We start from the raw sequence: 27726 nt of genomic DNA, 5'->3' as shown, positions 1-27726 counted from the left end.
TCATACAATTCTAATGCCCTTTCAAATACACCGCCAAAGACATTGTAAAGATTTAGCAGGACTGCATCTGTGACTAAAATCATCACCTGTTGCATGAGAAGAAAACTGGCAACAGAATCACGAAACATTATCAACTACATACGTTTTTGTTCTTTATCAAAAGTCTCTGATGATTCCTTCAACACATTATTCACGAATTCTGAATATTTTGCATGGTATATATCCGGCTTAAAGGCATTGGCTACTGATCGTTCGTCTGAACTCATGAATATTGTTATACGTCACCTAATTATTGCAATATCGGACAAAGTAATGCATGTGCGAAGAAAAGCTATGAATGTATATAGAACCACATAAATGCGAACTATATATTATGTTCGAAATAATAAATAATCTCGGTGTTACATGTCACGTGGAATTATATACTACAAAGAATATTTTACACAATACACGTTGAAAATGACAATTAAATGCGCAACCACCTTCAAATTATAATCAAATTACCCCTTATCAGCCAACTTAACGCACGAATTAGTCACTAGGTAGTTGTGATTTTTGTTAAGTTAGTCGCACTGATTATTCAAAGTGGTTTAATGGCAGCTGGTTGTAACGTATATGCTTAACGGACGCTACGAATTGCTATATACGAATATACTTTGGAAAAGGTGGATAGGATCGTCTGTCCGTGGACGATTTGTTGTAATTGAGTTTACATTAAGGCATTAAAATGGAACGAGGTCGAAGGCATGCTTGTGATTTCACGGATTCCCTGAACAGTTTTCGTAAGTACAGACGATACAAGTGCTCTGTTACACTAAGTATTAAAGTGTATTTACTTACTGGTGAAATTATTTCTTTACAGAATACACTGATAGCTTTGATGTCCATTCTGATATGTATAGTTCAATATCTCGAGATAGTTTAGAAACACGTAGTAGCAAACATTCTGTGATATTAGCTGGCTGTTCGAAAGCAGATTCTATTTCAAATACACCCATTTCATTTATCGGATCAACTGTCCCCGCACCCGATTTAAATAAGTGTATTGACTTATTTCAAAGTGGGAGCTTAAAGGACGATAATAAGGAGAATGAGAATTTGCAATTTAGAACGAATGATAAGCAACCTCTAAATGCAATATCTAGAAAATTAATAAATGAAGTAACATCAACTACATCTAAAGAAAATAAATCGCATTCGTGTGAGAAACCGAAGCATGATACAATGAATAAAACTCCGAAGAGAGATACGAATCATAACATAAACAAGAATAAATTTAATGCGATCGCTGTATCAGAGGTAAATGTACTTAAACCGGTGGCAGTATCACAGCCAACCTCTCTATCAAAAAGTACGACTAAAGAGACACCTATTAGTAGCACGGATGGTGGACATGCACAATTCGAAGATGAACTAAACAAGTTTGAGAGCGTCCTCTGTTTTTTAGATAATCAGCTCAATCAAATAAAGGAAGTGTCGCAGCCGCAGCAACTTTTAAAACGATTATCTGAGAAATATAGTTATGCTCCACACAGTTTCACTGAAAGATTATTAACTATCATTGAAGAGTCTGTTATTAATAACAGCGATGATACACGTGGCATATCTGCGATAAATTTAAGCAGATTAACAACAGAGTTTAGAAAATTATGTAAATTCATAGAAGATGAATCTATTCCTGAATGGCCACCGTCTCCGTTATCTCCACCTTCGTGCACAGAACAAGTTCTTGGAACTCCTACATGTAATAAATCTGTTCATGCCAATGATTGTAAAAATGCTTCACCTATAAATGCAACTTCTCTGACTACCACACCTCTATCTGGCATAGATGTAATTAAAAGAAGATTCTTTCAAAAGATATCAAAAAATAATTTCAATGGCAGCATTGACAATGTAATTAATTTATCAACAAATATATCCAGTACTGAATCTTTTGAACGATTGGAGGCTCAATGTAAGAGATTATTTCCCGAGGAGACAGAATGCCCTTATCCTTTACGTAAAAGCACGTCAGTACCATCTTTGCTGAGTATGACTCACATCCAACGCACTTGTGAAAAGCAATTGGCTTCTTTAAATATTTCTAATGGCATTGATCGAAATCCTAAGGAGAAATCACTTTCGAGTACTCCGAATTTGTTGGACACACGTTTGTATCGAAGTCCATCAATAAACAAGTTACGATCTAGTTGCGCAAAAATACAGCCAGAGTCTTTTAGCTGTAGAAAATACCTTTCTCATGAGAAAGTGTCATATTCCAAAACAAAGTCGAAAAAGATTGACAGAAAATCTGATTCTAATGAGCTGAACAGCAATAAAGCTGCGTATGATTATATGGCGCTTGATCCAGATGTGTTGGAAAAGACGCTTCTACAAGACATAGCAGAGAAAAGAAAAAGATGTCTGGATACAGCCAGACTCATTACAGAAATTAATGCAGATCCAGAAATAACGGGAGTGGAAAAATCATTAGAGCTCTCTTTTATGTCTAGTACCAATAATGAATCAAACTCATTGTCTTATGATGAAGCTCAATTTCTAAAAACTTTAACATCTTGTAAAGAGTACCAGATGTTTTTGGAGAGACGGAAACCTGTTTTCAACTTACTACAAACATCAAACTCCTGTTTCACGCCCGAAATTACAAGAAGAAACAACGATAGAACTGATTTACAGTACGAAGGAACTAAAGGTCCTGTGAAGGAATTTTTAAACGTGAAACAGCCATCGAGTGTAAAAAGCAATATTTTAACTCCAAATGTGAAACCTCGTAATATATGTAAATCGCCATTGTCAAAAAGGGAAGTAAAGCCAAAGCTTTTTGTTACACCTGGCAAAACTCCGCCACACCCAAATCAGAGAACGAGAAAGGTATATTTTCCTACTATGTACAGTCCAGGGCAGAAGAGCACATTGGGAGACAATATTGTGAAGAGTCCACATGCCAAAGGACTGTATAGGTTGAATTATAATACTATAATTTCACCAGTGGGAATGTACATAAGAGGTACAGATATGAAGCTTATAAAAAATGTACGTGCTAAAAAAGGTGGCTTATTAATGTCACCTGGGGTAGGAAATGTGAAAACGGTTCCAAGCATAATTGTGACAGAAGCTACTCCATTGAAACCCATAACTAGGACTCAACAGAAAACTCCATACAGGATCAATTTATCTCCGAAATTAAGAACAAACCCAGCGTGCGGACAAGAGGTAAATAAAAATCTTATTAAGCTTACTTTAAAAGTAAAGCTATATAGAAACAATTTTATCATCATTATTGAAATTTTATTCTCATTGTTCTAAAGGAAATTACAGCGAAGACTCCTGAGAACGACACTACACCTAAAACTCATTTTGTACTCCCTAAGGTTTCCTACAAGCTTCCTTTACAAGTTAGAACGGTATGTACTTGAATAAAACTTCTTCGCTATTATGGAAATGGTATATTCATTATTTGTATGTTTAATAGATAAAAAAAGATAAATCTCCTAAAGCGGGAACTCGTGTAAAGAAGCTACTTGAATCAGCACAAAGCAAAGTTGTCATCAGACATCAAGGTATCACCGTATGCAATTGTGCAAAATACAAATAGGTCCTCTTATAATGCAAATATGCACGTTTGAAAAATATTTTCAGAGAGGACTAATTCAATCAAGAAGAAGGGTTCGGGTCCAGCGGAATACAATCAAATATATGAAATTAATTACGAGCCAGAAGATGAATCTATACACATTGAACAGGCAGCTAGCAAAACAAATTTTATTCGGCGACAAAAGAACATTTGAGTAGTAATATAGTATTTTTTATGAAATTGATATTTTATATTTCTGTTACAAATACTCCTGAAAGATTTAAGGGAGCAATACTTTTTAATAAAATATGTATAATTCTATTTAATTTTTTTCACCGCTTTTACTTTCGACCGTGCATAAAATGGCATGAAACGTGCAATTGCTTTTGTAACTGTCCTCTCTAATAGACTTAGAGAGAAAAGGTAAAAAGAATTGCAGTTATTTACTTCATAAATGACACCATGAGTCAGGGTCTACTGTTTGTTTGCACACAACTGCGTACAACTTCTAGAACAAACTCGTGCGCAATTTGTTAGAAGATCCATGTGCTTATCTCTTACTGTTGTGTAACGTGCAACGTCTCTCATTGGGCCCGTGCTGCGATCGTACAGGGACGTAGACATTGTTCTTATGCCCGGAATACGTTTGAGAAGTTAGAAAGTTTAAAAATTGCATTTTTTAACTCTTCTATCTCTAGTAGTTTTAAGTGCAAGTTCGTGAATTATACTATGCAGCAGATTAATGCAACTATAAAGTAACTGGGACAGCAGATGCGATATACCAAGAAACATTGGAAGTATTTCAAATAACTTGGCCCCCCGAGCTAATCGGAACGAATACAGCCCTGCTTTGCGCATGGCACGCTCGGTGCCGGTTGCACACGCTGCCCAGGTACTTCGGAACGAGAGAAGTCATGGTGGGGAATGATCAATAAATTCGAAGCAGAACGAAGAAGCTGACAAGTAATCACCCATCTACGGAACTCGAAGACTCAACGGTGAAGTAATCAATCAACAGACCAAAATGCCGGGACCAGGATGCGAGAAGTGCACAGGTAAGGGCTAATACTACTCTGCAAAACATGATTTTTGAAAATAAATTAGAATTTACAAAGCTGAACGGAATCCGAATACTCTGGTACATACTAGAAAGTTTGTTAATGTTTTTGATTCCTGTAACTATTTGCAAAATCGTATAAAACTTATTACTTTCTACTCATATAGGTACACTTAAACTTTCATTACGCCTATTTTTTGCATTTGCTAATCTAATATTTAAACTGTGGAAATAAAGTATTGTTTAATTCTGAGCCATTAATCCTGTTCGCGTGAAACTACGTTTTCGGGAGTTAATCTTTCCTACAGAATTATGTGTTACTCGACAGACGCAATAGTATTTCTTTTTGATTAACTTTTCGAGAAATGATATTTAAAACATTTCTATGGAGTTATCCGTAACGGGTACCTATTTGGTACGTGCGCATAAACGGGGAATTTAATAATGGGAAGTTGACGATTGACATGGAATTTTCTTGGAACGCCCATAATGTACGGTTATTGGTCTGAGTAGGGAGCAATGAAATAATTCATTCATCCTGTACACTTGTGCCGTCAATTGGCGAATTCGATCAATTCGACATTTCCTCAATAAAACTGTCTACGATATATATTTTGTCGTTTTAAATATTCTGGAACATCATTTTTTGGTCTACAATTGTTTTACGGTTTGTTACAGACAAGTGCCAAGACTGCAAATGCGGTGACTCGTGCAAGTGCTGTAGCTCCGGTTGCGGAGGTACTAATTTTTAATTAACGTCGCATATTTCGCTCTAAGTCGTGTGTGAAGCGTATAACAGTGTTTGCATTATTACGTAACATTCGTAGTAGCATGAAATCGTGCCCTTGCCCGCGCGTCAAGTTTTATTTTTCTTCCGAACGAAACGCAAAGGCTACTACAAAGGAATGTAGTCACGGTCTCTCGTTCCGACTGTACTTGCTTTTTTTCGTAAACTCGGGCAACGACCGTTTAACCGTGACCGCTATTACTGCCGGTTCATCGTACGATTTAGTTACGGTTATGGTTTCTCGAAGCCGCGATTCTTACTTATGAAATGTTTGTTTTAACATTTAGAATAGTTACTTAACGTTATAAATTAGTTCTACTAGCACCAGTGTAACTAATTTAAGCTTTCATTTATCGATCATGTACTTTCATTGCGTCTTATCTTTCTTTTTCACAGACAAATGCACCTGCAAGTCTGGCGGACAGTGTAGCTGCAAATCTTGCAAATGTTAAATTCGAAGCAGGACGTTAAACAAGTTGATGGTCAGCTGGAAGCATGGAAGTTGCAACGCTAAATCTGCAGACTGATTTTAGATTTCATTATCTACTTAGCCTCTTTCTATCATCCCCATCGGGCAATGACCTTTGAAATTCAAAGCTACAATCATTAGAACTCTGAAGTTTCATTGGGAACTTCTGCGGTACTATGTGACCAGCTAATGTATTAATAAAAGCCTTGGAAATCATTCATCTATCAAACCCCATTGTTCTCTATGACTGAGCTTCTTATATAATTATTACTTTTTCTATGTGAAATACAAGTAACATTGAATAAAAATGTTCTTTTAATATGTTTTGCATTCAATTTTGTTGGTGGCACGTAAGAAAATATTATTTAATCCGAATATGGTATACCGACCGTGGGTTCAGACTCTCAAGTGACGACGAAGAGAGTACGGTATGTATGAAGCAGCACGCGTAATAAGAGTTGACAAAAAGAAAGTTCGCAATTATGCGAAGAAGGCAGAAGATTTGCGCTTCAATTTATGCGATGCATTTAAAACTGTAAAGATAGTTATCGCTGGTTAATTTACCTCGAGTTGATAAAGAGTCCCGACTACGGTCGCACGAATGAGTAATCCATCGCAGATCGATACTCCTTTGCTCTTAATTTCTACACTTACACTGTTTACACTGACACTTTTCGCGTCACTGCCTTTTAGGAGACAGGATTCATTTCGCAATTATTAATAGCACTCGCGATACCGACACCAATCGATAAGCATTACTTCGAAAATCAATAGCATTCCGGAACGTGTTAACTTCGCGGGACCGGCCAGTTCGAACTGATTCAGGCAGAGATCGAATGTGATACATACAAGAAACTGTAATGCTATTATTTCAAATCTTTTGTTTGTGCCATTATTGCCAACCAATGGCAGGCCAAAGTTAGATTACCCAGTTCCAGTAAAGCGCCGCTAACTTCGCCATCCGTCCATAGAGAGCGCTACAAGCGCCAAATCAATTTCTCGTTTAAACCGCAGTTATAAATCGTTTGGTTGCTCGTGCGTCGCGTTTGAATAATATCGTATTTAAAATTGAAGCGTGTCCGTCATGTCTATTGATTATTACTTATATTTTGCTCTTAATATAGTCGTTTAAGAACATAGTGCCGTTTACGACAAATTCCTACTATATAGGCGACACTTAACCGTGTTTGATCGCAACATACATTTGACGAGGATGTGCACGAGGATCAAGATGGCTGCAACAAGTGAGTGTATGCAAACATTTTATCCTCACTCTCCAGTCTGAATTCAGGGAACGGAGTCATATGCACAATGCGATTTATTTTCGTTGTCTCGTCTTCCCTTTCGTATTTCCTTTGATTTCATACGACGACTTTCCATGCAAATGTCGTCAATTATTTAAAAACCACGAAAACATTGGCGGAAGCATCGTGTAATCAGGCCCCCTTCTGGCTAATCGAAAATGCACCAGGAGGATCTCACGTTCGCATTATATATCGAGCAAAGTGCACTTGGTTCCCTGTATTTACGTAGTCCCTGTTGAGCCTTGCCGTCTCGTAGAACAGAGAGAATGATTGAGTTCGCAGGCTTCAAACAGAGTTTACATGTCTCCGTGCTGTTCAACAAATGTGAATTCAGTCAATCGATTCCGCCGTTGATCGTCAGTGGTGCCTTTGGCGGGAATGTCGATCGATTCAAAGACATAAACTCGCGTTTGGCGTGGCTCGCATGTCGCTTTCACTCCGCAATCACTTATTCGCGTGAAATAATTAGTCTTCCAATTAGAATCTAATGGATTACTCAATCGTCAAACGTATTTTGAAGTATCGCTAATTATTCAGATTTCTAAGGCGCGTGTCTCTTTTAAATTAGGAATAGAAGCTTCATATTCAGCACAGTTATTTATTCTTAGCTGATGATTAATTTATCGTCTTCCATTATTAAGTTCCTATATTTAACCGCTGACGCGGTCAAAATGGGTCAGACAAAATTTAGACCCTTTCGCGATCTATTCACGCTCCATTCGCTCCAGTTTAAAATTTCAAGCAGTTCAATGGATGGAAATAGTTTGTTAATGCGTCTAAATAAGTCGACGTTTGGAATTAATACGCGACCGGGTAGGCGGAATTTAAATCCGACTCGGCGTGGCGTTAATTCGAAGCCGTTACTCGACGAGCCGCGTTTCCGTTTTTAGTACCCGCGATCAAATATCGACGGAACAGAGATTCGACGGGCGTACGAACCGGCCGCGAATCGGCGGCGCTCCTTTAATTGATAACCCGATTAATTATGCATTCGGACTTTGAGCGCAACACCAGTTCGCCAGTTCAAACAAGGGTGGCAAGTCGTCCGGAATGCGGCATGCAAAGTGCCGCTTGCGTGCGAAACGGCTGTGAGCTAACGTGGCTTTTGTTAAAAGCGCTTAAATTTATAATGACCGCCGTTATCGGCCGTCGCGATCGAAAGGCATCGCGACCAAATTTAAGGATATCCAAGCGAAACGTTCGCTCGCAATTCCATTTGTCGAGCCGCTTCTGGAATTCAATGCGCGTTTAACCTACTAAATTCAATGAAATTTTAATTGCCGGATTGTCTTTCTTCATACCATGCATTAGGCTCGCGGAAAAGTTTAGAATCGGCCTGACAATTTCCTCGCTGTAATCCCTTAGGGAATTGTTACATTTCTTCGCGAAGGGAGTCACCTCGGCATCGAAGGCGAGTCCTCTAACTTGGTTGCGAAGTAAACTAGCGGGACCGCGTTTTCTTTCTTACGTATCAAGCAGCGTGCGAAAGAAATAGGAATTATAGCTCACGAAGGCCTATAAACGCGAGGCGTAAGAAAAGCGACGATCGACGAGGGGGTAGCAACTTTTAGCTAGCTGGGCGGGAAAGGCTCAGACCGTTAACGACACCCTGCGCGGCTTTAAAAACTAATATTTCCGTCATTGTTAGCTTTTACGACGCGGCGAGTTACGTTAAACGAAAAGCTACGGCGCAGAATGGAAAGAAAGTAATTTTATCGATGCCCGGGGCCTTGGCTCGTTCTAAGAGGCTCCGCTTCGAGAAGAAACATCTTCGCTCGTGTACTATTCTTGCATTGGCGTAGTTCCTTTGCTGCCTAGTTTGTTGGCGCGGTGAAATATTTGCCACTAGTTCGCTGCTCGCTCGTGTTTCTTACATCCCAGATCCCACACCAGTTGAAACGGTCTCCAGGGACAGAACGGGGCAAGACTTGGAGCTCAGTAGGTGAGATCGTTAGCGCGAAGAGTGTGACTTGGCATTGTGTCTCGGAGTACGTCTTAAGTGTTAGTTTATTGTTACCCGCTACCCGGTGGGCAGGCTTGTCTTACATATTTAAGCTGGTCCATTAGTGCTCAGCCGCGTTTATGTTTCGGAATGCTGCGAAACGGTTGCGAAACCTTACCGAGTGGCGCGCACAGCTCGTACCTCGGCTCTTCACGAAGCAGCTATTCACGCGGAGCTTGCAACGGAGTATAGATTTTCTCCGAGAGTGATGCAACGGTTCTGATCGTTCGTCATCGATTCCTCCTAAAATCGTGAGACGCGTTCGCACCCTTGTCTCCAGCTCGATTACAGAGAGACACTGCTTTATCCCGGGATCGAGGCCCTTAAGAGAAGGAAAAGGTAATTTTCCCGACCGAGGACACGTGGTAGGCGGGCTCATTAAACTTTTCGTCGTTTCATCCGTTGGAGGAATCGCGTCGGGAGCAACGGCTCCCGCGGGAACATCGGTGTGCCGCGATTATACCGACCGTCAGGAGAGAGCTTACTAGAGGGAAGGATTATACGGCGTAAAGAAGAAGGGTTAAAATAGTCCTATTCCCGTCGCGGAATGAGAATTCGAATGCCGCCGAGGGGTTCCTCGAGGTACTGGAGCGAGCAAGAGGAGGCTCCTTTGTCCTCCACGAGCGTGCCTCCTTCTCCTCGTGTTTTCGCCTTTGTCGCTCAAGTCCGCTGGGTCCAATCGGTCGAAATTAATGTCTCGCCTTTATTAGCAGAAGTTAGCTGAGCGCCGAGGAACACGTGACGCCCGGCCGCGAGTATATTGTTACGCGGTAGTTGGCGGGATGAAATAAAAATGGCAAGTTACCGGGGCGAAGTTATAAGTTTCTGGCTTGTTCTGCGCTTCTTCTCCGGTTGTCGCCCCGTGTTTCCTCGGTAATGTAATTGACTGTTGGCGAAAGCGCCGATCCGGCGAGTAGATGATACATGAGACCGGTGTGCTCGGTTTCCAATCAGGCCTCGCGGATGTCGTGTCCAAGCTGGTCACCCGATTTATCGAATCGACGGTAAGGCGATACCACGAACGTATCGAATTATCCGCGACAAGGACAACCTCCAGGTGCATTGAATTTTAACCGCAGTCATCGATGACTTTATTCCCTGTGTGTGTCTCTCCCTCTTTGGATTCGCGCGTTCACTTTCGGGAACAAAGGAACAATGTTCATCGACGCAAATGGTCACGCGATACCCACGGTCGCGTTCGTCTCCCTTGAAAATAAATATTGGAGCACGGTGGCGTTTGTAATTAAAGTGTCTCTTGAAAACGTTTTCTCGGCTCTTACGCGGTCGGGCGTATAAACCGAACAGTCCCGGCCGTTACCATAAATTCTTAATCCGAATCGGCGGTAAAACTGAAAGTTAACCAAGTTCGGTAACATTAGCCGTAACAATGCTCTCGCAGTAAGTTCTTACGGTAACGATGCTGTAACGACGGTTTCCGGGCCGTGGCAATTTCTCGCGATAAAGTCACCGATGGGACCCACAAGAATTAAACTTGCTCGAGGGGCGGGTTCGACGATGCTGCAGCCAGCGTCGCATAGGGATTAAAATTTTACGATCGCCGTTCGTCCCGGTGTTATCTTTTGCGCGGGATTCGGCAAGAAAAGGGGTTTTATCGAAAGGGAATCTCAAATATGATAATTTGAAGGGTTCTCGCGTACAGGGCGCGGCCGCGGCCCGGAAATAATGCCTGCCCGTAAACTAATCGGGAATCCAGATCGCACAGACGATTTTACCGAATTCCTATGTAACGCGTTATTATGGCCGGGGAAATTCGAATTGAAGCAGATTACCTGGCGGAAATTAGTCAAAACTAACAAAAGCCCGGTCGACCCTGTGGCATTCAGCGGCCGCAATCGCGGCCGGATCGCGATCCGCAATTCCGCAAATGGGGCGGTTCGAGGCTTCGAACAAAAGATGTAATAATTCTGCCCCTGTTTTCCAGCACCCCCCTTTTCACTTTCCACCCCTCTTTCTTTGCTCTCCTTCTCTCCTGCTCGCGTCTCTTTCCTCCACCCTCGCTCTTTCTCTAGCTCTCGCTGCCGAAGTCTCTCCAGCCCTTACGAGAAGCCCTTTGTTTGCAAAACAAACAAGAATCGTTTGCTCACGAGAGTCAGGGCGCGCGGCAGCGGTAGTGGCACGAGGTTCCAGCGAAGCTTATAGGCGGAGGGCGAGGAATTTTAATTACGCGAATATTATCGTGCCGCGTCATAATTGCATTATTGAATTTGGGAATTGGCAATCGACTGATCATGTAATTTGCGCAAGCCGATTGGTTAATTGCCTGAAATAGATGGAGATTTCTCTAGGTTTCTCATATGATATTATGGTTTCCCCTATCATCCCCACGTTCAAATTCGTTTCATCATTTTACTCGACGTAACCGGCCAGCGCAATTTCGTCGGAGAGGTGTACTGTAAACGCCAAACCAGTCATGATGAATGAATTCCTATCTTTTTAATATATCGGCATTGTAAAATGTCGCTGGTGATTTGGCCTGGGGGGGGGGGAGAGGAGGAGGTAGACATTGTAAACATTTTAATTAAAGCCCGCGAAGGATATTTAATTTCGAATAATTAATGGTCGCCCGACGAAATTCATGCGTCCCGGACAAAAGCTATCGCCCTCTCGATTACTCTTGATTTCATTACACGAATCAACAGTCACCAGTCTGGCGCCTGCTATTAAGCACCCTTTTTTCCACCCCCGATGGCTCTCTCCGCCGTCCACTGTTTTTGGTTGTTTGTCGATAACAATTTTGTTCGTTGACACATTTGTAATGACTTATCGACGCGCGCCGGCTCGGCACTCGTGGAAAATATTTGTGCACTCTTTCCCGAGTGGCCGTTCCACGGTGTATCGTTCCTGTTAAACAGGCTATGCGGAAATAATGGCGGAATAAATAAAAGGCGATCCGTCTTTGCATGTTGACACTTCGTCCCGGGGCTTCCGTTTCATTCCTGATATGTAAACGCTCGCTGTTCTCCCTCGGAACGTTCCCGTCGACGTTACCCTCGCGGCGGCACAGATTCCGTCCCTACGAATATCTCGTTCCCCGCCCCGTAACATATTCCAGGCACGGACTCCACTTTCTTATATATTTATGCATTCGCGGAATGAGACAATGCCGGGAAATATAGAACGAAGTAGACCTTCGGAGGTCATTCGACATTAGGGGGAGACGACGCGTTTGTGTTTCGCGATTCCGATTTCCGGTATCTTCTCCATGGAGAAACGCGGCACTTTTGCCGGTGCCTCTGCGTCGTTGACATATTTCGAAGCGGGTTTTAAAACAGGGAGGTCTAGGACCCACCGGTGGCGTCCCCTTTATTCCTCCCGAGCCATTTTGCCGGATAACGATATTACGGTTTGGCAACAGCATAAAACAAAAGGAAGCCGCGCAAAAAATGCGAAAATACAATAACAGTGCGGCCGGCGTGGTGTACCTTTTGAACGTACTTACACACCCGTGAAACTCGATTCCACCGGGCCGTAGGGGGAAAAGCCGGGAAGGTGAAAGACGGATAGGTATACCCGCGGTGTTTCGAACTGCGCGCCAATTTTCTTTGAACATCGGGGCAGCGTCTCGCTCGCGCGCAGACAATGCACAGCGGATTCAATAAAACCGCAACAATACGGGTGAAAACGGCGCGGGGGTCTGGTCCGTGGCGTGGGGTTGCAGATGTAGGGGGTGTAGCGGCGCGAGAATGGGAAAGCGGAGGGTAATTTGAATGAAGAGACAAGAGACAATGCGCGGGCGAAGCCCAGAACAGAGGAGAGGAGGCGGCGAAGGCGGGTGAAAACAACCGCAGAATCAAATTAGAGACGGTGGGATGGGCCAGTTGGAGGTACCACGGCGGCGGGGGAGGTGGGGCTGGAGGTGGACTGGGGGGACGACCGAGAGGAGCCTGGGGTAATTATATTTACAAGTGGCAGATCTCGAAAACAAAGGACCTCAAGATTGCTCGATTCATTCGAGAACTCCCAGAAGAATCGGCCCTTTTCCAGAGCCTTTTCGGGAAAAATCGTTGCCGATTAGCACTCGTAACGGCCCCCCCATTGTAATGCGATATCTATTTATCGTTTATCCGCGATTATGCGGAATTCTTTTAGGAGACAGCTTTTAGGAGGACGGTTGGGACCGATCCTCGGAATCCGTTGAAGCTCAAGGCTCTTGCGATTGAGATCAGTGTTGGATCAGTACACTGATTTTACAGCACATTAAACGTTAGATAACATTGCCAATGAAATTGTATCGTTTCATTCCAGCCACTGCCTTTACGGTATCGTACTTTCGAATTAAATTACATAACGCAAATATCGTTCCGATGGAACGGTTAACGAGTTTCTTTATGGCCTGATTTTTCAAAGGTTTCGCTACGAGGCGGTCGAAACCTTTGAATTTCCTCGTTCACAGGGTAGTCGATATGAAACGGTAAAAAGACATTTAATAAGGCGCTTTTTAACTTCCATCTATATACTCCTTTATTGTTTAAGCGTGCCTTCGCACTTGTTTTCTGAATAACTTCGGCAAGGATAAGAGAAATTGATTTATTCCTTTATTTTGGACAATGGTACAGTGTTCACTTTCAGTCAGTCTCTTTCGCAACCCTCTATCGGCTGTACCGTCTGTTCTCAAGGATCGTTCTCTTCTTTGCGTTCCCGCGTCCACCTACCTCAGTTCGAGAGAAATTGAAATATTTCGAATATCATTGCGAGGGAAAGGCGCGTGTAAGAGAAACGGGTTGGAAATCAAACATTTCGGCCACGTTGGCGCGTATCCGACCGTTTCGAAAATTCATTTTCCGCCACGCTGCCGGGAGTCTAGGAGAGAAGCTCCCTCTTCGAATTATGTGGCCCGTGTCACTGACACTTGGTCTTCACCCTCGATACCATCGACCCTCCTCGAACACATATTTTCATATATTCTCTCTTACCGGACAACGTATTATGAGAACATTGCTCGCATACTTTCACCGCCGTTTTCAGGCGTGTACTATTGCAGGTGTTCTATTGTTATTTCCTTCCCATACAATCGTCTTCTTACCGTTCCCTTCTATGAAGTGGCACATAGTTCTGGAAATATGCAGTAGATTGAGACGCGGATTCTCGCAGCAGGCAATCGTTACGCTTATTTCAAATATGTATTCTGGTATTTCGCTATTGTTAAACTGTTCCAAGATCTTTTAAGATGTTTCCAAGACGTCGAAGCTTCGCCCAGATCGTCTTATATAAGAGGACACGTTTCTTAATTTCAAGGAGCGATTTTACTAAATTAAATCGTCGAGGTAATCGTAATTGGCAATGCAACGAGAAAGAGGTGCGAAAGAATGCAAAGGTTTTACTGTTCCATCCCCCGCGGCGTGGAAAGCGACGAATGTGCAGGGGCATTTGACGCAGCCCTCCACCCGTCGCCGCGTTATGGAATTTTTGCGGAACGGCTTTTTTTAATTGATGCAATTCAAACCAGCCAGCCAGGAGTACGGCTGCCGCGCTCGTAAAACTTTTCGACGCCTTCCGCGCCGCTTGAATTCGAAGTTGTCAGAGTTTTTCCTCTGCACCTTTCGCTTCTTTGCCTGTTCCTTTTTATCGTAAATGATGCCTTTGGGAAATATCCTGCCTCTCGAGCCAGGACCAAACAGGGAGGAAAAAATAAATAAGAACTGTCTTATGCCTTACGAGCGATGCTGAACTCGAGGATCACGATACCGGAAAGGGCGAAAGAGCGCTTAAAGGGTTCCACTAGGTAATCCGTGTATCCGAGAGCGATGATTAAGCATTATCGTCCGATATTAGGAAAAGAATCACCGCTTCTCGACGAGCGTCTTCTCCTCCGCCCGCTCGTTTCGGCATAATGAAAAGCTTAGCAGTTGGTTTAACTTGGCCGAGGATTAAGTTCACCTCGTTCCAAGGGTGCCAGAGCAGCATGGAATTTCTACCTCTTATTTTTCCGTCTCCACGCCCCCGCGCTGCAAAAGAGCGCCTGCTAGGTATTTCTTAATTAGCGGCAAGTATCTCGCGCCACAGAAGTTGCCTTATTAATTAATATTACAAAACTGACTCCGTCTCCGCGTTATGATGGGAGGGGGGCTTCATAGCCATTGAATGTTTACCGGCTGCGCATTTATCAAACGGCCACTGGTTCTCGCATTTAAATCGCGTTAACGCAATCTCGAGCTTCTCGCCCCTGCACCTCTGTATATACATATAATCTTCGTTGCGTTTCAAGCTGTCGCAACAGTTGTATTCCTTCCACTCGTCGGCCTTGAAGAAGTATCGTTTGGAAGGGTTGAATGGCGCTCGTTGCGCGGGAGCACGGCAGGGGGAGTTCTTCGAGGCGTAGTAAAACACTGCCCGAAGGTGGTCGGGGCTTGGGGGAGAGAAAAGAAACTGAGAACGCGAGAACGGTTATTTGAGCAGCTAGCCTTATACTTTGACAAAGAGCGCGAGAGAATGGGTAGCGGACGGAGGAGGCTAAGGAGAGCGGTGTGCAGTGGCGGTGAAGTGGTCGCGGGCTGAAGCGAGAAGAAAAATATGTAATATCGCCCGGGGCGTTTTAATAAACCGAGTTGGCCAATCAAAGCGGGAGTTAAGGAGCTTTCTTGCCTTTTAACGGCCGCTTTTACGCGCGTTTAAATCACGCTTCGCGCCACTCCTAGTCGCCCGGAATAATGGGGCGAGAAGTGTGCGAGGTATGGCGACGGAAGGAAAAAATATCCAGGAAGGCGTAGAAATATTTTTATGACTGAACGGCCGCGGGATTGAATGAAAGCGAGAACGAGGGAAATGCGGCGAACAAAGGAGAAGGAGAGGGTGAAGTGTACGGCGAGGGAACGCGGATGGGAACGAGACGGGGGTTTGGGAGGCTGGGGACAGGGAGAAGAAGGAAAAGACAGGGAAGATTGGTTGCTTTGTAACCGGTGCATGCACGATACGCTTACGATGGCGGGTCAAGAGAATAAACGCACATATACGCGTACAAGCGAGCCAGCACACCAGCCGCGCGATAACGTATACACGGTCCGGTGGGCGAACCTACAAAAATGCGAAAACTTTCACATTTCGTCCAGCCTCCATTTTTATTCGCGTCGCTTTTTCACCCGAGCATCGCGTCCCCGTGAACGCCGCCGAGCCGCGACACACGCGCGCTCATCGGCCGGATATTATTTCAGTCGGCGCATATTTCCGCAAATGAATTTTATGAAAACAGTTTTTGCTCTTTTAATTAATCGCTCTTTCGTCGCCAGACCCCTCTCCCGTCCGCCTCCCTCCCCCACGGGCCTTCTCCGACCCCGTGTCCTGTCAGCTCTTTTCGCCATTCCGTGGACTCACGTGGACCACCGGGCCGCGCACCAGCTTTTAATAATAATATTGTTTCAAGGACCACGAGAAGCGCGACGCGTTCATTCTTCCCTTTTAATCACGTTCAACGGATGGAATACGATTTTTGGCCAGCCCGTGCACGGCCACGTTCTCCTCTCTGATTTGCCCAACTTATACGGAATTAAGAACGAATACAACTACGCCCACGTTTCGTGCAAGAGAAATATCATCCCATCTGGAAATTGAGATAGTTCGCAAACTAAATCTGCGATTCAGAAAACGTGTACGGTTTCTTCGGTGATCTAATTACAAGGCGTGGCTTCGAGGGAAGGTGCTAAAGTGCCTGTAACGCGCAGCCAATTTTAAGAGGATTCATTTAGCCTTTCGGAGCAGATGGCCGTGCGTGCTCGCAGGCAAATTACTCCGTTCGTGTTTCATTCGTTTGGCTCGTTGAAGCGTCTCTTCCTGCGACACGTAGGAACAATCAACGCCTGGAATTAACGGGGTGGTGGAATCCTGTTTTGGCGAAGTTGTTTAGAGGTATCCGTGATTCGCGAGCATTAAATCGGTCGGACGCGATTCGGCCGGAAACTTTCGCCTGGCAATCCCGGCAAAGTAAAGTGGCGCTTGTACCGACATTTTGTACAAACAGGAATAATCGCTGACCAATTAGACGGTGGACGGGAGGGGACAGGGGGGTGCATAGTTAGGCGAGCGTTCGAGCGGCTAGGTGCGCCGCGGATAATCGCGGTCATAAATAACATTTATCGGAGGCCGGTGGTCTAATTGCCAATGATTACCGTGAGCTGCACGAGAAAAATTGGCAATTTACATCGAATGCTCGCTCTTTCCACCATCCCGTCCCCACACCCCTAGTTTGCTTACCCCCAGACGTTCGATCATAGATAAGCGGCTCCTCTTGCAAAATCGGTCCGCATTTCGTTACCGCGGCCTGTACCTCGGGATTACTCTTTAGCTTTCATAGGTGAAGCGAGGTAAAGAGAATTACAATTTATTTTATGGGAAGATGAGATACTTGCCAGTCCTCGATGATACTTCAAGTCGCACCTCAGAAATCACTCACTTCTCGATTTCCCATCCTAGACTTCGTTTCTTCCCCGTTTGTGCTTTTTTCTTCACGGGGCCGAATGCACAGCGGGGATTCCTGTTCGCGCCCGAATAGAGTTGGACCTCGCTCTCCTGAATACGCAATGCGATTTATTCGAAACGTGGCGTATAAAACACAAAGGACCGCGTATGATTGGTAAATTATTGAGGCATACCGGATTTGTCGGCCAATCACGTAGCGGTCTTCAATAATTCAGAGGAAGCGCGAAGGATGCGCGAGAAGCGTAGGGAAAGTCCGGGAGCATTGGGGGTTTAGGAAGATATTACGAAGCGTCGGCTGCAAAATCGTCGGCTCAGGCGTCGATAGGCCCTCTTCGATGTAGGTAAGAAAATAGACACCGCGTAACATCGAAACAGTAATTTTATTTCAATTAATATTTCTATGATAGAACTATGATACAAAACATATCTGTACCAGCGAACGCACACACTTCCTTACGTATCCTTGTTCAAAGTTTTTACATGCACCGCGCATCGCGTTTGAGACGGCATTCGAGACGAGATGGTTTCGGTTCTTCCGTTGAAAAACAGCTTGACTATAATGCGATTTGTTCGTCCTTGAAGACTGTTTAATCAATGATGTACGACAGCGTACTTGGTCATCGCCACCCACGGTCGCTTCTAATCGTAATCTACGCGAGTTATATTGGTTAGACAATCGGTTAGTAGTCGTACGACAAGATATATTTTTTTTTTCTCCTTTATTCACTGATCATCTCAGAGACGCTTAAAGTTAGGAACTACGCGCGTACTCGTACCTTTACGGAGTATCGTGGAAGTTTTCGATATACCTAATACGCCATTACCCCTAGGAAAATTCGCTCTGCAATACAAACGAAGTACTCCAGTGTCTCGCCCAAGAGATAACTTCGCCACGGGGTGTGTCGAAACTGAGCGGCACAAAACCTGCTGGTAAATGAATTGTACCCAGAAAACGTGGCTTCTACGCGCGCATACATTAAGTAGGTGAATTCTGGTCCAAAGGGTTGGTTTGCCGAGAATTATCGGGTCGGAGGGAAGTAAGCTGATTATCGTTCGAGAGATTGGCAAACTCTTTCCGGAGGCGTGCCGCCGACAAATCTCCAGAGCGTATGGCATGAAAAGGAAATAAAACATTCTCTGCAGGGCGAGGAGGGATGCTGCTCGTTTCTGATAGCGGCCGAGCAAGAGAGAACTTTCGGCATAACTCAGCCTCGTTATCTGACTCGCAAATAAGGCAACGGAAAAGTTCGCGACATCAATCTGGGCCTCTACCGGGAGATTCGAAGTTGAAACAATGCTTAAGTCACCCCTAACGTATGAGCCCCAAGGGGTAGTGAGGCTGGCTGGCTGACTGGATGGCGAAGCCAGCTACCGATTCGATCTGCCAGGCCGACCTCGCTCACCAATTTCACCCCGTGGCCATTCCTCGAGTTCTACCTCCGGTAGCCCGTTGGTCCGGTAGTCCGGCAAAGCTAGATTTACCGGCGCACCCCGCAACGGACAAGCAAAGTCGACTGCAAGAACGGCCAAACTTTGATCACTCCTGAGCATTCGGATTAACCACATTGTTTCCCCGCGCGCGCTCTAACCTCACCCTGCACCCTCGCCCAAGCTATTCCACCCTGATTTTTAAACCAGTTCGCAATATACTATAGCCTGGAAGATTCGAGCAATTAGACCACTTCTAAACAGCACCAATAGTTTCGCGCGCTCGTTTCGTACAGCCTTAAAAATCTGCCGATTAAATCGCTGCCCCTATACGTTCCACACTACGGAAAAGGAAATTTAATAAAGTCACGCGCGAGTGAGCCTTTCAGTTCGCTTCCGTCCGTGTGTGTTCGAGCTGGCGACTCATCGACCTGTCGTTAACAATCGTCGTCCGACAAGTACCCCTTTTAACGACTACTCGACCTCGATGACAATTCCCCTTGCGCGTTCAGAGTCCTCGCGAGTTTCTGTACTTACGCAGAGATACGCGGAGCTTTCGGAGCGCGAGCAGAGCTTTCTGGGATTTCGAGTAACGAAGGGACCCCGGTCGAATGGTCCCTACGATAGAAGAGACAGGTGTTGTCGTTAAAGATATTTGGCAACGGTATCGCGACACGGTCGATCGATACGTCGGCGCTTACTTCGTTTGTCATTTGGTGTCGCAAGGTGCATTGATGCCGTTTAAATTATTCATGGGGGTTGAGGACGTTATGGGCGCTCGTGCTCGCTGGCGCTGGATACCCATTGTGGTTATGGGTTGTCTCTCCGTTTGCGTGTCTCTGCGGGCTTCCTGTGGACATCGCCTGAAAGACAGAACGATCATCAAGTTACAACGGGTTCAGGAGTTAGCGATACAATGGATTAAATCGTAATACGGCGGATGTGAAAAGGCTAATAACGTGGAACGCGATTATCGAGGCTACCGGGGAGTTCTTTTCGTGGCCGACCAATTTCAAAGGCCGTTTTAATCGTCGGTGAATCCAAGGCACCGGGGGTCCTATAATTAGATCCGCAATCAATCGACCAGGCAGCGGCTTAATCTGATTCCGACAATTATTCACGGCAGAGACTTAAAACTCGGAAGAGGGAAACGTTCCTGCAGCGAAAGGGGTCGGGTGCCGCTAACGAATTCGTTTTAGACGATGCGCTGTTCTTGTTCTCGTACCACCGAGTCTAGAGGTTCTACTCGAAAAACAAAAGACCAGAAGAACGAACTTGTATCTCAACTCGGCCCAAGCTGAACTCAACTTGGGCGTTTCCACCCATCCCTCCCGGTCCTTTCCCTCTCGATACCTTCCCTCTTTCGTTCCCTTTCTTTCTCTGCGCCTCTTGTCTCGGTCTTTACTCGCCTCTATCTGTTTCAGCGTGGCATATTCACGGGAACGCGCGCGCGAGAGAGATGGAGAGCTTACGCGTGGGATGCCGCTAGGATAGGTAAGTGCCGTTGAAAACTTTAAACTTCGTATCTCTAGCTCCGCTGTTCCCTTCACCATCAGTTTCTCTTAGTTTCGCCGGCAAAGGTGTTAAATTATACAGGCTTAAAATTCGACAGACCGTGCGGCTCAGCCTTCTCCCGGCGGGATCCTCCCTCGCCCATGATTTTACCCCGTAAGTTGATCATGCTAACTTTCGCGCGATGAACGAACCTTCCATTTTCATGATTTCCCTCGTATTACTGAACTTCCATACAAGCAAGAGAGCTAGTTATTCTCCATTTATATTTCACAGGAGAAACGGAGATAAATTCCTTTAATAATTCATCCAAAATGTGATTCACTTGAATGCGGCCTGAAAAAACGTGCCAACCCCCATTTTAGTCTGTGAAATGCAAGGCGACGGGAGGAGAATTCACGGAGTGGCGGGGCCAGTAATTAACTCGTAAATAATTACGATAAAAATGACAAAGCGCCGCTAAAGAAATGCTTTATCACCACGGGGTAAGGGCGACTTTCTCTCTGGCAAGAATTTCTAAATCTTCTTGCCGCAACGAGAACCCCTTTTCAGTCTCCGTGAACCAAGGAGAGCCCCGGCCATCCTTTTCTTTTTCCTCCTCGATACAACGCTCTTCCATTTTATCTCCTTCGCTCCTCACCTTTCCGCTCTTCGCCCCGTGCCCTCCCCCTCCTACCCTCAGGTGGTAGGGGCCCGCACGTAATTAAGAAATCTCCGTGGAAGGCTCTGGACCGCCGTTGGTCGGTACCACGGGTTAAATTAAGTCTATGACTTATTCAAGTTTTATCTACAATTGCCAGAGGAGGAATTACCGGCCCGTGGATTTACTGCCGTCTTTGTAATCAAACGGCACGCGCCCCGTGGATCGGGGTACATAGGTACAAACTCCCTCTATATAGTCGCAGTTACGAACCTCTTTCTGGGGCGAGGTCGACCAAATATAAATCTTTTTAAATACTGAAGAGCAGCCGCGTAGTAACCAATAGCTTAGTAACCGAGGAGGTTTTGTGTAGTTCGTGATTTTTTATATTCCTTCCGGTAGTTCGGAGTATTCTAGGGACACGTGGATATCTCAGACCTCACGAACCCCTATCCAAGGTTTTTTTACAAATTCAAAGCGTCTTCAATGGACTCGCCAGATCTGATCTCGTTTATACCACCTGCTGCAGCATCCAGGTCATCTTATACGGATTTAACGAATTTCGAGTAATCGATATTGAGTCCCGTAAGTGCCAGAACACGTCTCTTCTCCGTGCGAAGCGCTCCAAGCCTGCTGTGTAGCTCTCTACGGCTGTGTAAGCGTCCCTTTGCAGGAGTCCTTCGCTCGCGAATAAGACATTAATCGCGGCTCGACGAGGAGGTGAAGGCAGTTTGTAACTGACGGTAAACGCGGACCATCGGGGGGTTGCCTGGAGCTGGCGAGAATCGCGTGTCATTTGTCCGTTGATCTCCCGCGGCTGGGAACAGGCCAGGTGCGAGCTAGTTCCTCCACGGTGCTGCTTTTCTTACGCGCAAAAATTAGCGCCACCCTCTACACCGCTCCCCAGTCTGAGCCGACGATTCTCCTCGGCTATCCAGCGGCACGAGATGAGAATTAGGCGGGTCGTTTATCGAAGGAGGATCATTTAGAACAGAATGCCCGCGAGCCTCGTTATTTTACCCGGGGATTATTATATCGCGTAGGATTTAGCTAATGTGCTCCATCATTTGGGATTTCCGCGAGCATCATCATCGGGGAGATATTCTTGAAATAGAGTCCCGAGCACAATGGTTATTAATTGCCGCGGGTGTTATTAGGAGCTGTGCTCCAAGCGTTCCAAGGAAATATCGGCCGACGTTTCGCGGATGTTAATCGCGTCGAGCATCAAAGCGAGACTACGCGCAATTTCGTCAGTCAATTAAACTCGGCGCAGCCGACTTTCTGTCATACACAAGTGGACGCGGAAATGGGTCCACGCACCAGCAGTAATAATCGTTACAAAAGAGAGCCTTGGTCACGTACCGTTCCGTTGTTTCGTAACTAAACTCATAATCTCACATAAGCTCGCAAGCCGAGCTTTCCCATGCGAGTTTTCTGCGCGTAAATTGCGCAAGAGACTACGCGGAAGCTTTACGTGAAATTCAGCCGAGCACGGTTCATCTGATAATACGGCCATTAACGAACACGTTGCGTAGAAATTTATTTTCAACGTTTAGGTGGATCCTTTATATCTTCTCGTTTTATTCCGTAAGATCATTTCCTTCAATTTCGAATTATCTTCCGTAGCTCGTACTATTTTCAGTGAGCCCGTCACGCTCCAGTACACCTGTGCTCGATAAGAATGACGTATATTCTGAAGTTTAATTTAATTCAGGTTGCTTGTACACGTTTCACGAACTTTCGAGGGTCTAATCGTCTGGAAGAAGTATAGAAGACGTTGTAATACCTTATTCCCCGTACGAATCTCGTACTGCACATTGATCCTCTTAAATTCCCATGTAGTCTCCGTCCTGGCATTAGCATATTATCTCCCTCCGCAACCCCCTCCTCCCAGGGTTCTTCCTTCCTCTTTCCACGGCTCTACCCCCTTCAACCCTCTGATTCGCGGAGGACTTTGCAGACACTTGAGAGTTTGTTTTAAAACTCAGATAATCGTTTCGAACTCCCTCCCGTTCGCCCTCTCCTTCTCTTACTGCCAGCACACCGCTTCTCCCGTTCTCCGTCGCACCCTCCACGCTTACTCGCGCCCTATCCCTTTTTCACGCCGCGTCCCGCTTTCTCCGAGGTCTCTGGGGGGAAATTAGATCAAAATAAGGCTTCTCGCCAATTTTTAAACGCGTTACAGTCCTCTCCAACGAGGGAGAGATTACGTCGCCGGGACGAAGTTTCTCGCGACGCGACGTAGCGATAGATCCGCGGGATCCCGAATCGATTACAACTCTCGTCCTCCGTTTCGAGCATCTTTTTTTAAATAACATTTAGAGACCCTCGTGACGCTTTTGATGGATGGGGTCGAGCGGGCCGGTTTTCAACGTGGCAATTTCTTCCTCGAACAGCAGGAGTCACCGATGAAAAGCGGCTGCTCGAGGGTTACGTGGACGGTAATTGAATTTATCGAGGGTGATGACCGTCGTATTTTTTCCTATTCCGTTCCCGTTTCACCCCCCATTACTTGTTTACCTTGGATCGCTTCGCACGCTCGAGTTATTCGTAAACGCCGCACGCCCGGGCATTATTTACAAGAGCCGAGGTGATCCGCCGGAGCTCGAGCATTGCCATGGCTGCGAAAGATTGGGACAGCTGCCTGTTCTCAGGCAATCAGAAGAACTACCCTCTCCGCGTTCAGCCGGGGCAACTTCGCCATTCCCATAGCCACGGCTTAAGGAGAGAGCCGTAAGGGTGGGCGGCAGCTGCCTCCGCCAGCACGAGCACCCTCTTCGCGGTTTTTAAGAATCTTAACGCCTCCTTCGCACCCCCTCTTTTCTCTTGATTTTGTCAAGCCGAGATAACGCCACTGACACTTTGCATTTCGTCACCGTCGCCTAATTCCAACAACAGACTCATCCTTTGCCTCGTAACTCTTTCCGATGCTTGACTTCGTTTAATCCGTTCCCACGATCTTTTCTCAGAAGAACGAGACGTTCCTCGGGACGATTTTCATGCTCGTTTCCATCGTGGAAATAGTGTCACCATTGACATGGATATCCGCGATAGATGGAACGCCGGCTGCTCCCGAATAGAGATTGGTATGAACAGACTACAGTTTTCTATTCGTCCGTGACAATTAACGCGAACAGATTCCCGATCTGACATTATCTAGCGCGTCAAGCTTGCGCCGGAGACCAGCTGTCCCGACGCGACGGCCGTCTTTTCCATTCAGATGCTAAATGTCACCGCGACATTCAAACCGAGGAAATAGAACGGCCCTCGATGTTGGGTCGGCGCAGACACCTTTGAGTGTTCTCCGCGATCGAAGGTATTCACGCTTCAGCAACGACATGTCAAGAGGGATCCATCAGGCTTAACGTAATAGATGCGCAAACGACATTAGCATGCCCCGCCGATTATTGGCATTAGTCTGCCGCGCCCGTTATTTCGCGCACCGGTCATTTATAACCCTCAGCCGTAAACCCTCCGGCGGGATCGATACTCCCTGAACGGTTCTCGATCCTCGCGATATCGAAGAATGAATCCGCGAGAACTCGATGGTTTTCTAATGCTCGCCGTCTTCTCCGTTCGTTCTCAAAGAATGAAACGCCTGAACGCTTCTGAAGGCCGTTGCAAGCGAAAGGGCGTTCGCTGTATGCTCTGCTTCAGTACCCAATAATTGATCACAATTAACGTTCGCTTCCACTTTGGCGCGCGATTTTTCTTCCCTTCAGTAGCTGCAACGTTTCCTCGGAATGCATAAACTCCTAAAGATTTCGCGGTAGATGAATCCCGTCACGTTGCATTTGCCACCCCTGTCCGCCGTACGTGCAAACTGATATTAATTGAACCAAACACTCACGCACGCGGGGCTTACCACGCACTGGGAAGCGGGGTGGCACGCAGACGGCTGTCGCGCAAGAACATGAACACTTACGTGGCGTAGAAATAGAGTCGCAAGGGTTAGCAACCCCTGAATTACACGCAGTACGCTGGCAGGACGGTTACGGGGAGGGAATTTGCATATTATAAGTAGTACACGCTGCCTGGTCTGATATCATCAGCCCGGGGACCTCGTTATTCTGTGCATGCGTACAATTCGAGCGTGTGCGCCGGCAATCTAGCCTCTTCGACCAATCTTAAGAGTTTGTCTTGAAACTTCCCTAACGACAGTTTCGAGCAATCGTACGGGATCGCTGAAAGCAAAACAGTTGCGCGAACAAAATGCGCTGATACCACTAGAATAATTCCCACAGACTTTTCACTCGCTTATACATAACGCTGTTATAAAGGGCAGAGGATCGCCAGATCGTAGCCGATCGGTAAATATTTCGCTTGGTAAATTATGGTACGTGACCTAAGCATGCAACGGGACGTAAACATCCTTGCAAGACGGGCACCGGATTAAGTAGATCGGATCCTCCTCGGGTCAGACAGGACGAGGTCCTCAGTACAGCGGGAGCTTAAGATATTGTTTCGAAGCGCGGCTGTTGCCTTAAGATAATCAAGAAACCCAAACGGCTTAGGGCGACAAGTTCATAATTCCGACTTGTAAAGGGCTCTCTTCTGTGCGTAGCCACTGAGAATCCTGCTTACCAACGTTGCGAACACCTACGTTTTAACGCCCCTTCGTTTCCCCATCTCTCCATCGTGATTTGTAGGGAATACTTCTAGCAGCGATCAGGCAAATTCTTCTCCGGCTGCCCGAATTTCAGCCAAGCTATTCCGCTTAAGACGTTGGTAATCGTTATTGCAAGAAGTACATTCTTTCGCGCGTTCCTGCCCAGCTCGAGAGGATGGATCGTTACGGTATGCGACGAGGCTTGCTTAACGGGCGAGCTTAATTAATAAGGACACGCGATATCCTAACTCGTAAGACGATGGTGGGGTGGTAAAGCATAGCTGAAGCCTCGGGGGAGTCCTTTGTTGTCGAGAGGGTCAGGATGAGCGACCTGCCACTTTAACCCACCTTAAGGGGTTACGTCTTGAGGAGTTTTGAACCTTCCGTAACATCCGATGATCGTAATCTCCAGAAGATTCAAAGCGTCCTAGCCGACATCGCGCTGGAAGGCGATACGCTTGCATGGCCAGTAAACGCATTTGCCATTGACGAACGTGATCTGTATTCACGTTTGCAGTGGTATCGTTGTCAAAGGATGCCGAATGGCACTGGAGAGGATTGCGCGTCTCGCGGCGCGATCAATCTGATACGGTGCTCGAATGCGAGCTTTTAAAGCATCATTTAATTACCTGTGGTTGAATATGCATCACTTGTCTCTTAATTTGTGCCAAGGTAGCGGTTGACGGCGGATTCACAGCCATATTTGCAAACATCAGTCTTTCCTCGTAGTCGCGCTGGCACAGGATTTTGTTTTCGCACAGATAGAATATGTCGCCTATGCAGAATCTGTGAACAAGATAAATTGTTAACCCTCTAGTGCATAGATTTTTAATTCAGTTGGAAAAATTAGACTAGTCTAATTCGGGGATGAAAATGCCGAATCCGATGTCTGTTTTCAATTTGGAGGACGTCTGAGCTCCTCAGGACAGCCTTCTGGGTCACCGCCTTAAGGCGGGATCATGTAGCAAGTACAAAAAATGTAGTGTTTTTTTTTTATAAAATAAATACTTTATTTTTAATGAAAAACTATAAAAAAAACTGTTCAAAAAAATATAAATTTATGATATAATAGAGAATTATTTTATTGTGCATTGTGAAATTTAACAAAGCACAGAAGAAGCGCGAGAAGCCATCGCGAGCCGGCCTAAGGTCGGTATCAGATATATTGGCCGGTGAGTTCATTTTCGCGAGCAGCGATCGAGGAGAAATTAGCCACCACCATCTGACGATCGTGGATTTGTTAATTGGAGTTGCGTGGTCCTCGAAGGATATGGTGAAGTAACGGGAACGCTGCTCGGCTCCGCCTGAACGTAGCCGTATAGCTGTTATTTATTCTGAGCGTAATAGTTGTGTGCCTTACGATATGATATATGTATGTATATAGGTACCAAATTTCATGAACAAAGAGCTAAAAGGTGCACAAGTAAATTTTTCACGCATCAATTATTAGGGTGATAAACTAAAACCCTAACTATAACTTATTTTTTGCTTTCAAATCTTTATTCCATTTGATAGATCACTACACAAACTACTTACCAATAATTTTCTTTTAGCTGTACGGTGTCGGGAAGTATTTTATTCGATTTTTTTACTTTCACAAATAATTTTCGCAGCATGCTTAGCTCAAAAATGCACTTCAAACTAGATTTCTGTCAAATCGAAACGTCAGATTGACATGTTTCTTAGGCTAATATATGCGGCGTGGCAATACTTTTAAGGCTGGCAACTGAGAATTCTGAAAAAAAATTATAGGCGCCCAACTCGTGGATTAAACAGGTGCCCGCCTTAAGGCAGGCGTATGCACTAGAGGGTTAAAACAAAAATGCCGCCCTATGGCCGCGATCAGTATGGTTGGTGGGACACAGGAGTCGCAAAGATTCGGAGAGATCCTGGCTAAGGGTTGTCGCAGAT

At 45.4% G+C, this 27726-nt stretch overlaps 2 protein-coding genes across 4 annotated transcripts in view; one reads left to right on the top strand and one right to left on the bottom strand.

Annotated features, from left to right (window-relative positions):
• The first annotated feature begins 163 nt into the window (after positions 1-163).
• Positions 164-6211, top strand: LOC143373062 (uncharacterized). 2 transcript variants are annotated; one of them, XM_076819863.1, is made up of 7 exons: positions 164-776; positions 863-3216; positions 3312-3407; positions 3476-3563; positions 3643-4632; positions 5313-5372; positions 5818-6211. In XM_076819863.1, the coding sequence occupies exons 1-5, from the start codon at positions 728-730 to the stop codon at positions 3789-3791; spliced, it is 2736 nt and encodes a 911-aa protein (XP_076675978.1). In that variant the 5' UTR covers positions 164-727; the 3' UTR covers positions 3792-4632; positions 5313-5372; positions 5818-6211. The 2 variants fall into 2 exon arrangements, with proteins under 2 accessions (XP_076675978.1, XP_076675977.1); XM_076819862.1 differs by having other exon boundaries at positions 166-782.
• An 11776-nt stretch (positions 6212-17987) lies between these two features.
• LOC143373068 (LIM domain only protein 3) overlaps positions 17988-27726 on the bottom strand; it is a 67619-nt gene continuing 57880 nt past the window's right edge. Inside the window, exons 5-7 of one of the 2 annotated variants that reach the window (XM_076819882.1) lie at positions 26445-26601; positions 19756-19917; positions 17988-19672 (exon numbers count right to left, since the gene is read on the bottom strand). In XM_076819882.1, the coding sequence (XP_076675997.1) occupies positions 19801-19917; positions 26445-26601 (274 nt within the window). In that variant the 3' untranslated portion in view covers positions 17988-19672; positions 19756-19800. Of the gene's footprint in view, positions 19918-26444; positions 26602-27726 lie in introns of both variants that reach the window. The other variant, XM_076819881.1, reaches the window with a different exon arrangement.

The sequence above is a fragment of the Andrena cerasifolii genome, chromosome 9 (genome assembly GCF_050908995.1).
Source record: "Andrena cerasifolii isolate SP2316 chromosome 9, iyAndCera1_principal, whole genome shotgun sequence".
Lineage (NCBI taxonomy): Eukaryota > Metazoa > Arthropoda > Insecta > Hymenoptera > Andrenidae > Andrena > Andrena cerasifolii.
The sequence above is the reverse complement of the archived record's forward strand: the minus strand, read 5'-3'. Positions and strand labels throughout refer to the sequence as shown.

Coding starts and splice junctions, on each gene's coding strand:
- LOC143373062 (XM_076819862.1), top strand. CDS start 728: ATGGAACGAGGTCGAAGGCATGCTTGTGATTTCACGGATTCCCTGAAC. Junction 783..862: donor GGATTCCCTGAACAGTTTTC/GTAAGTACAGAC, acceptor ATTTCTTTACAG/AATACACTGATAGCTTTGAT. Junction 3,564..3,642: donor AGTTGTCATCAGACATCAAG/GTATCACCGTAT, acceptor AAATATTTTCAG/AGAGGACTAATTCAATCAAG.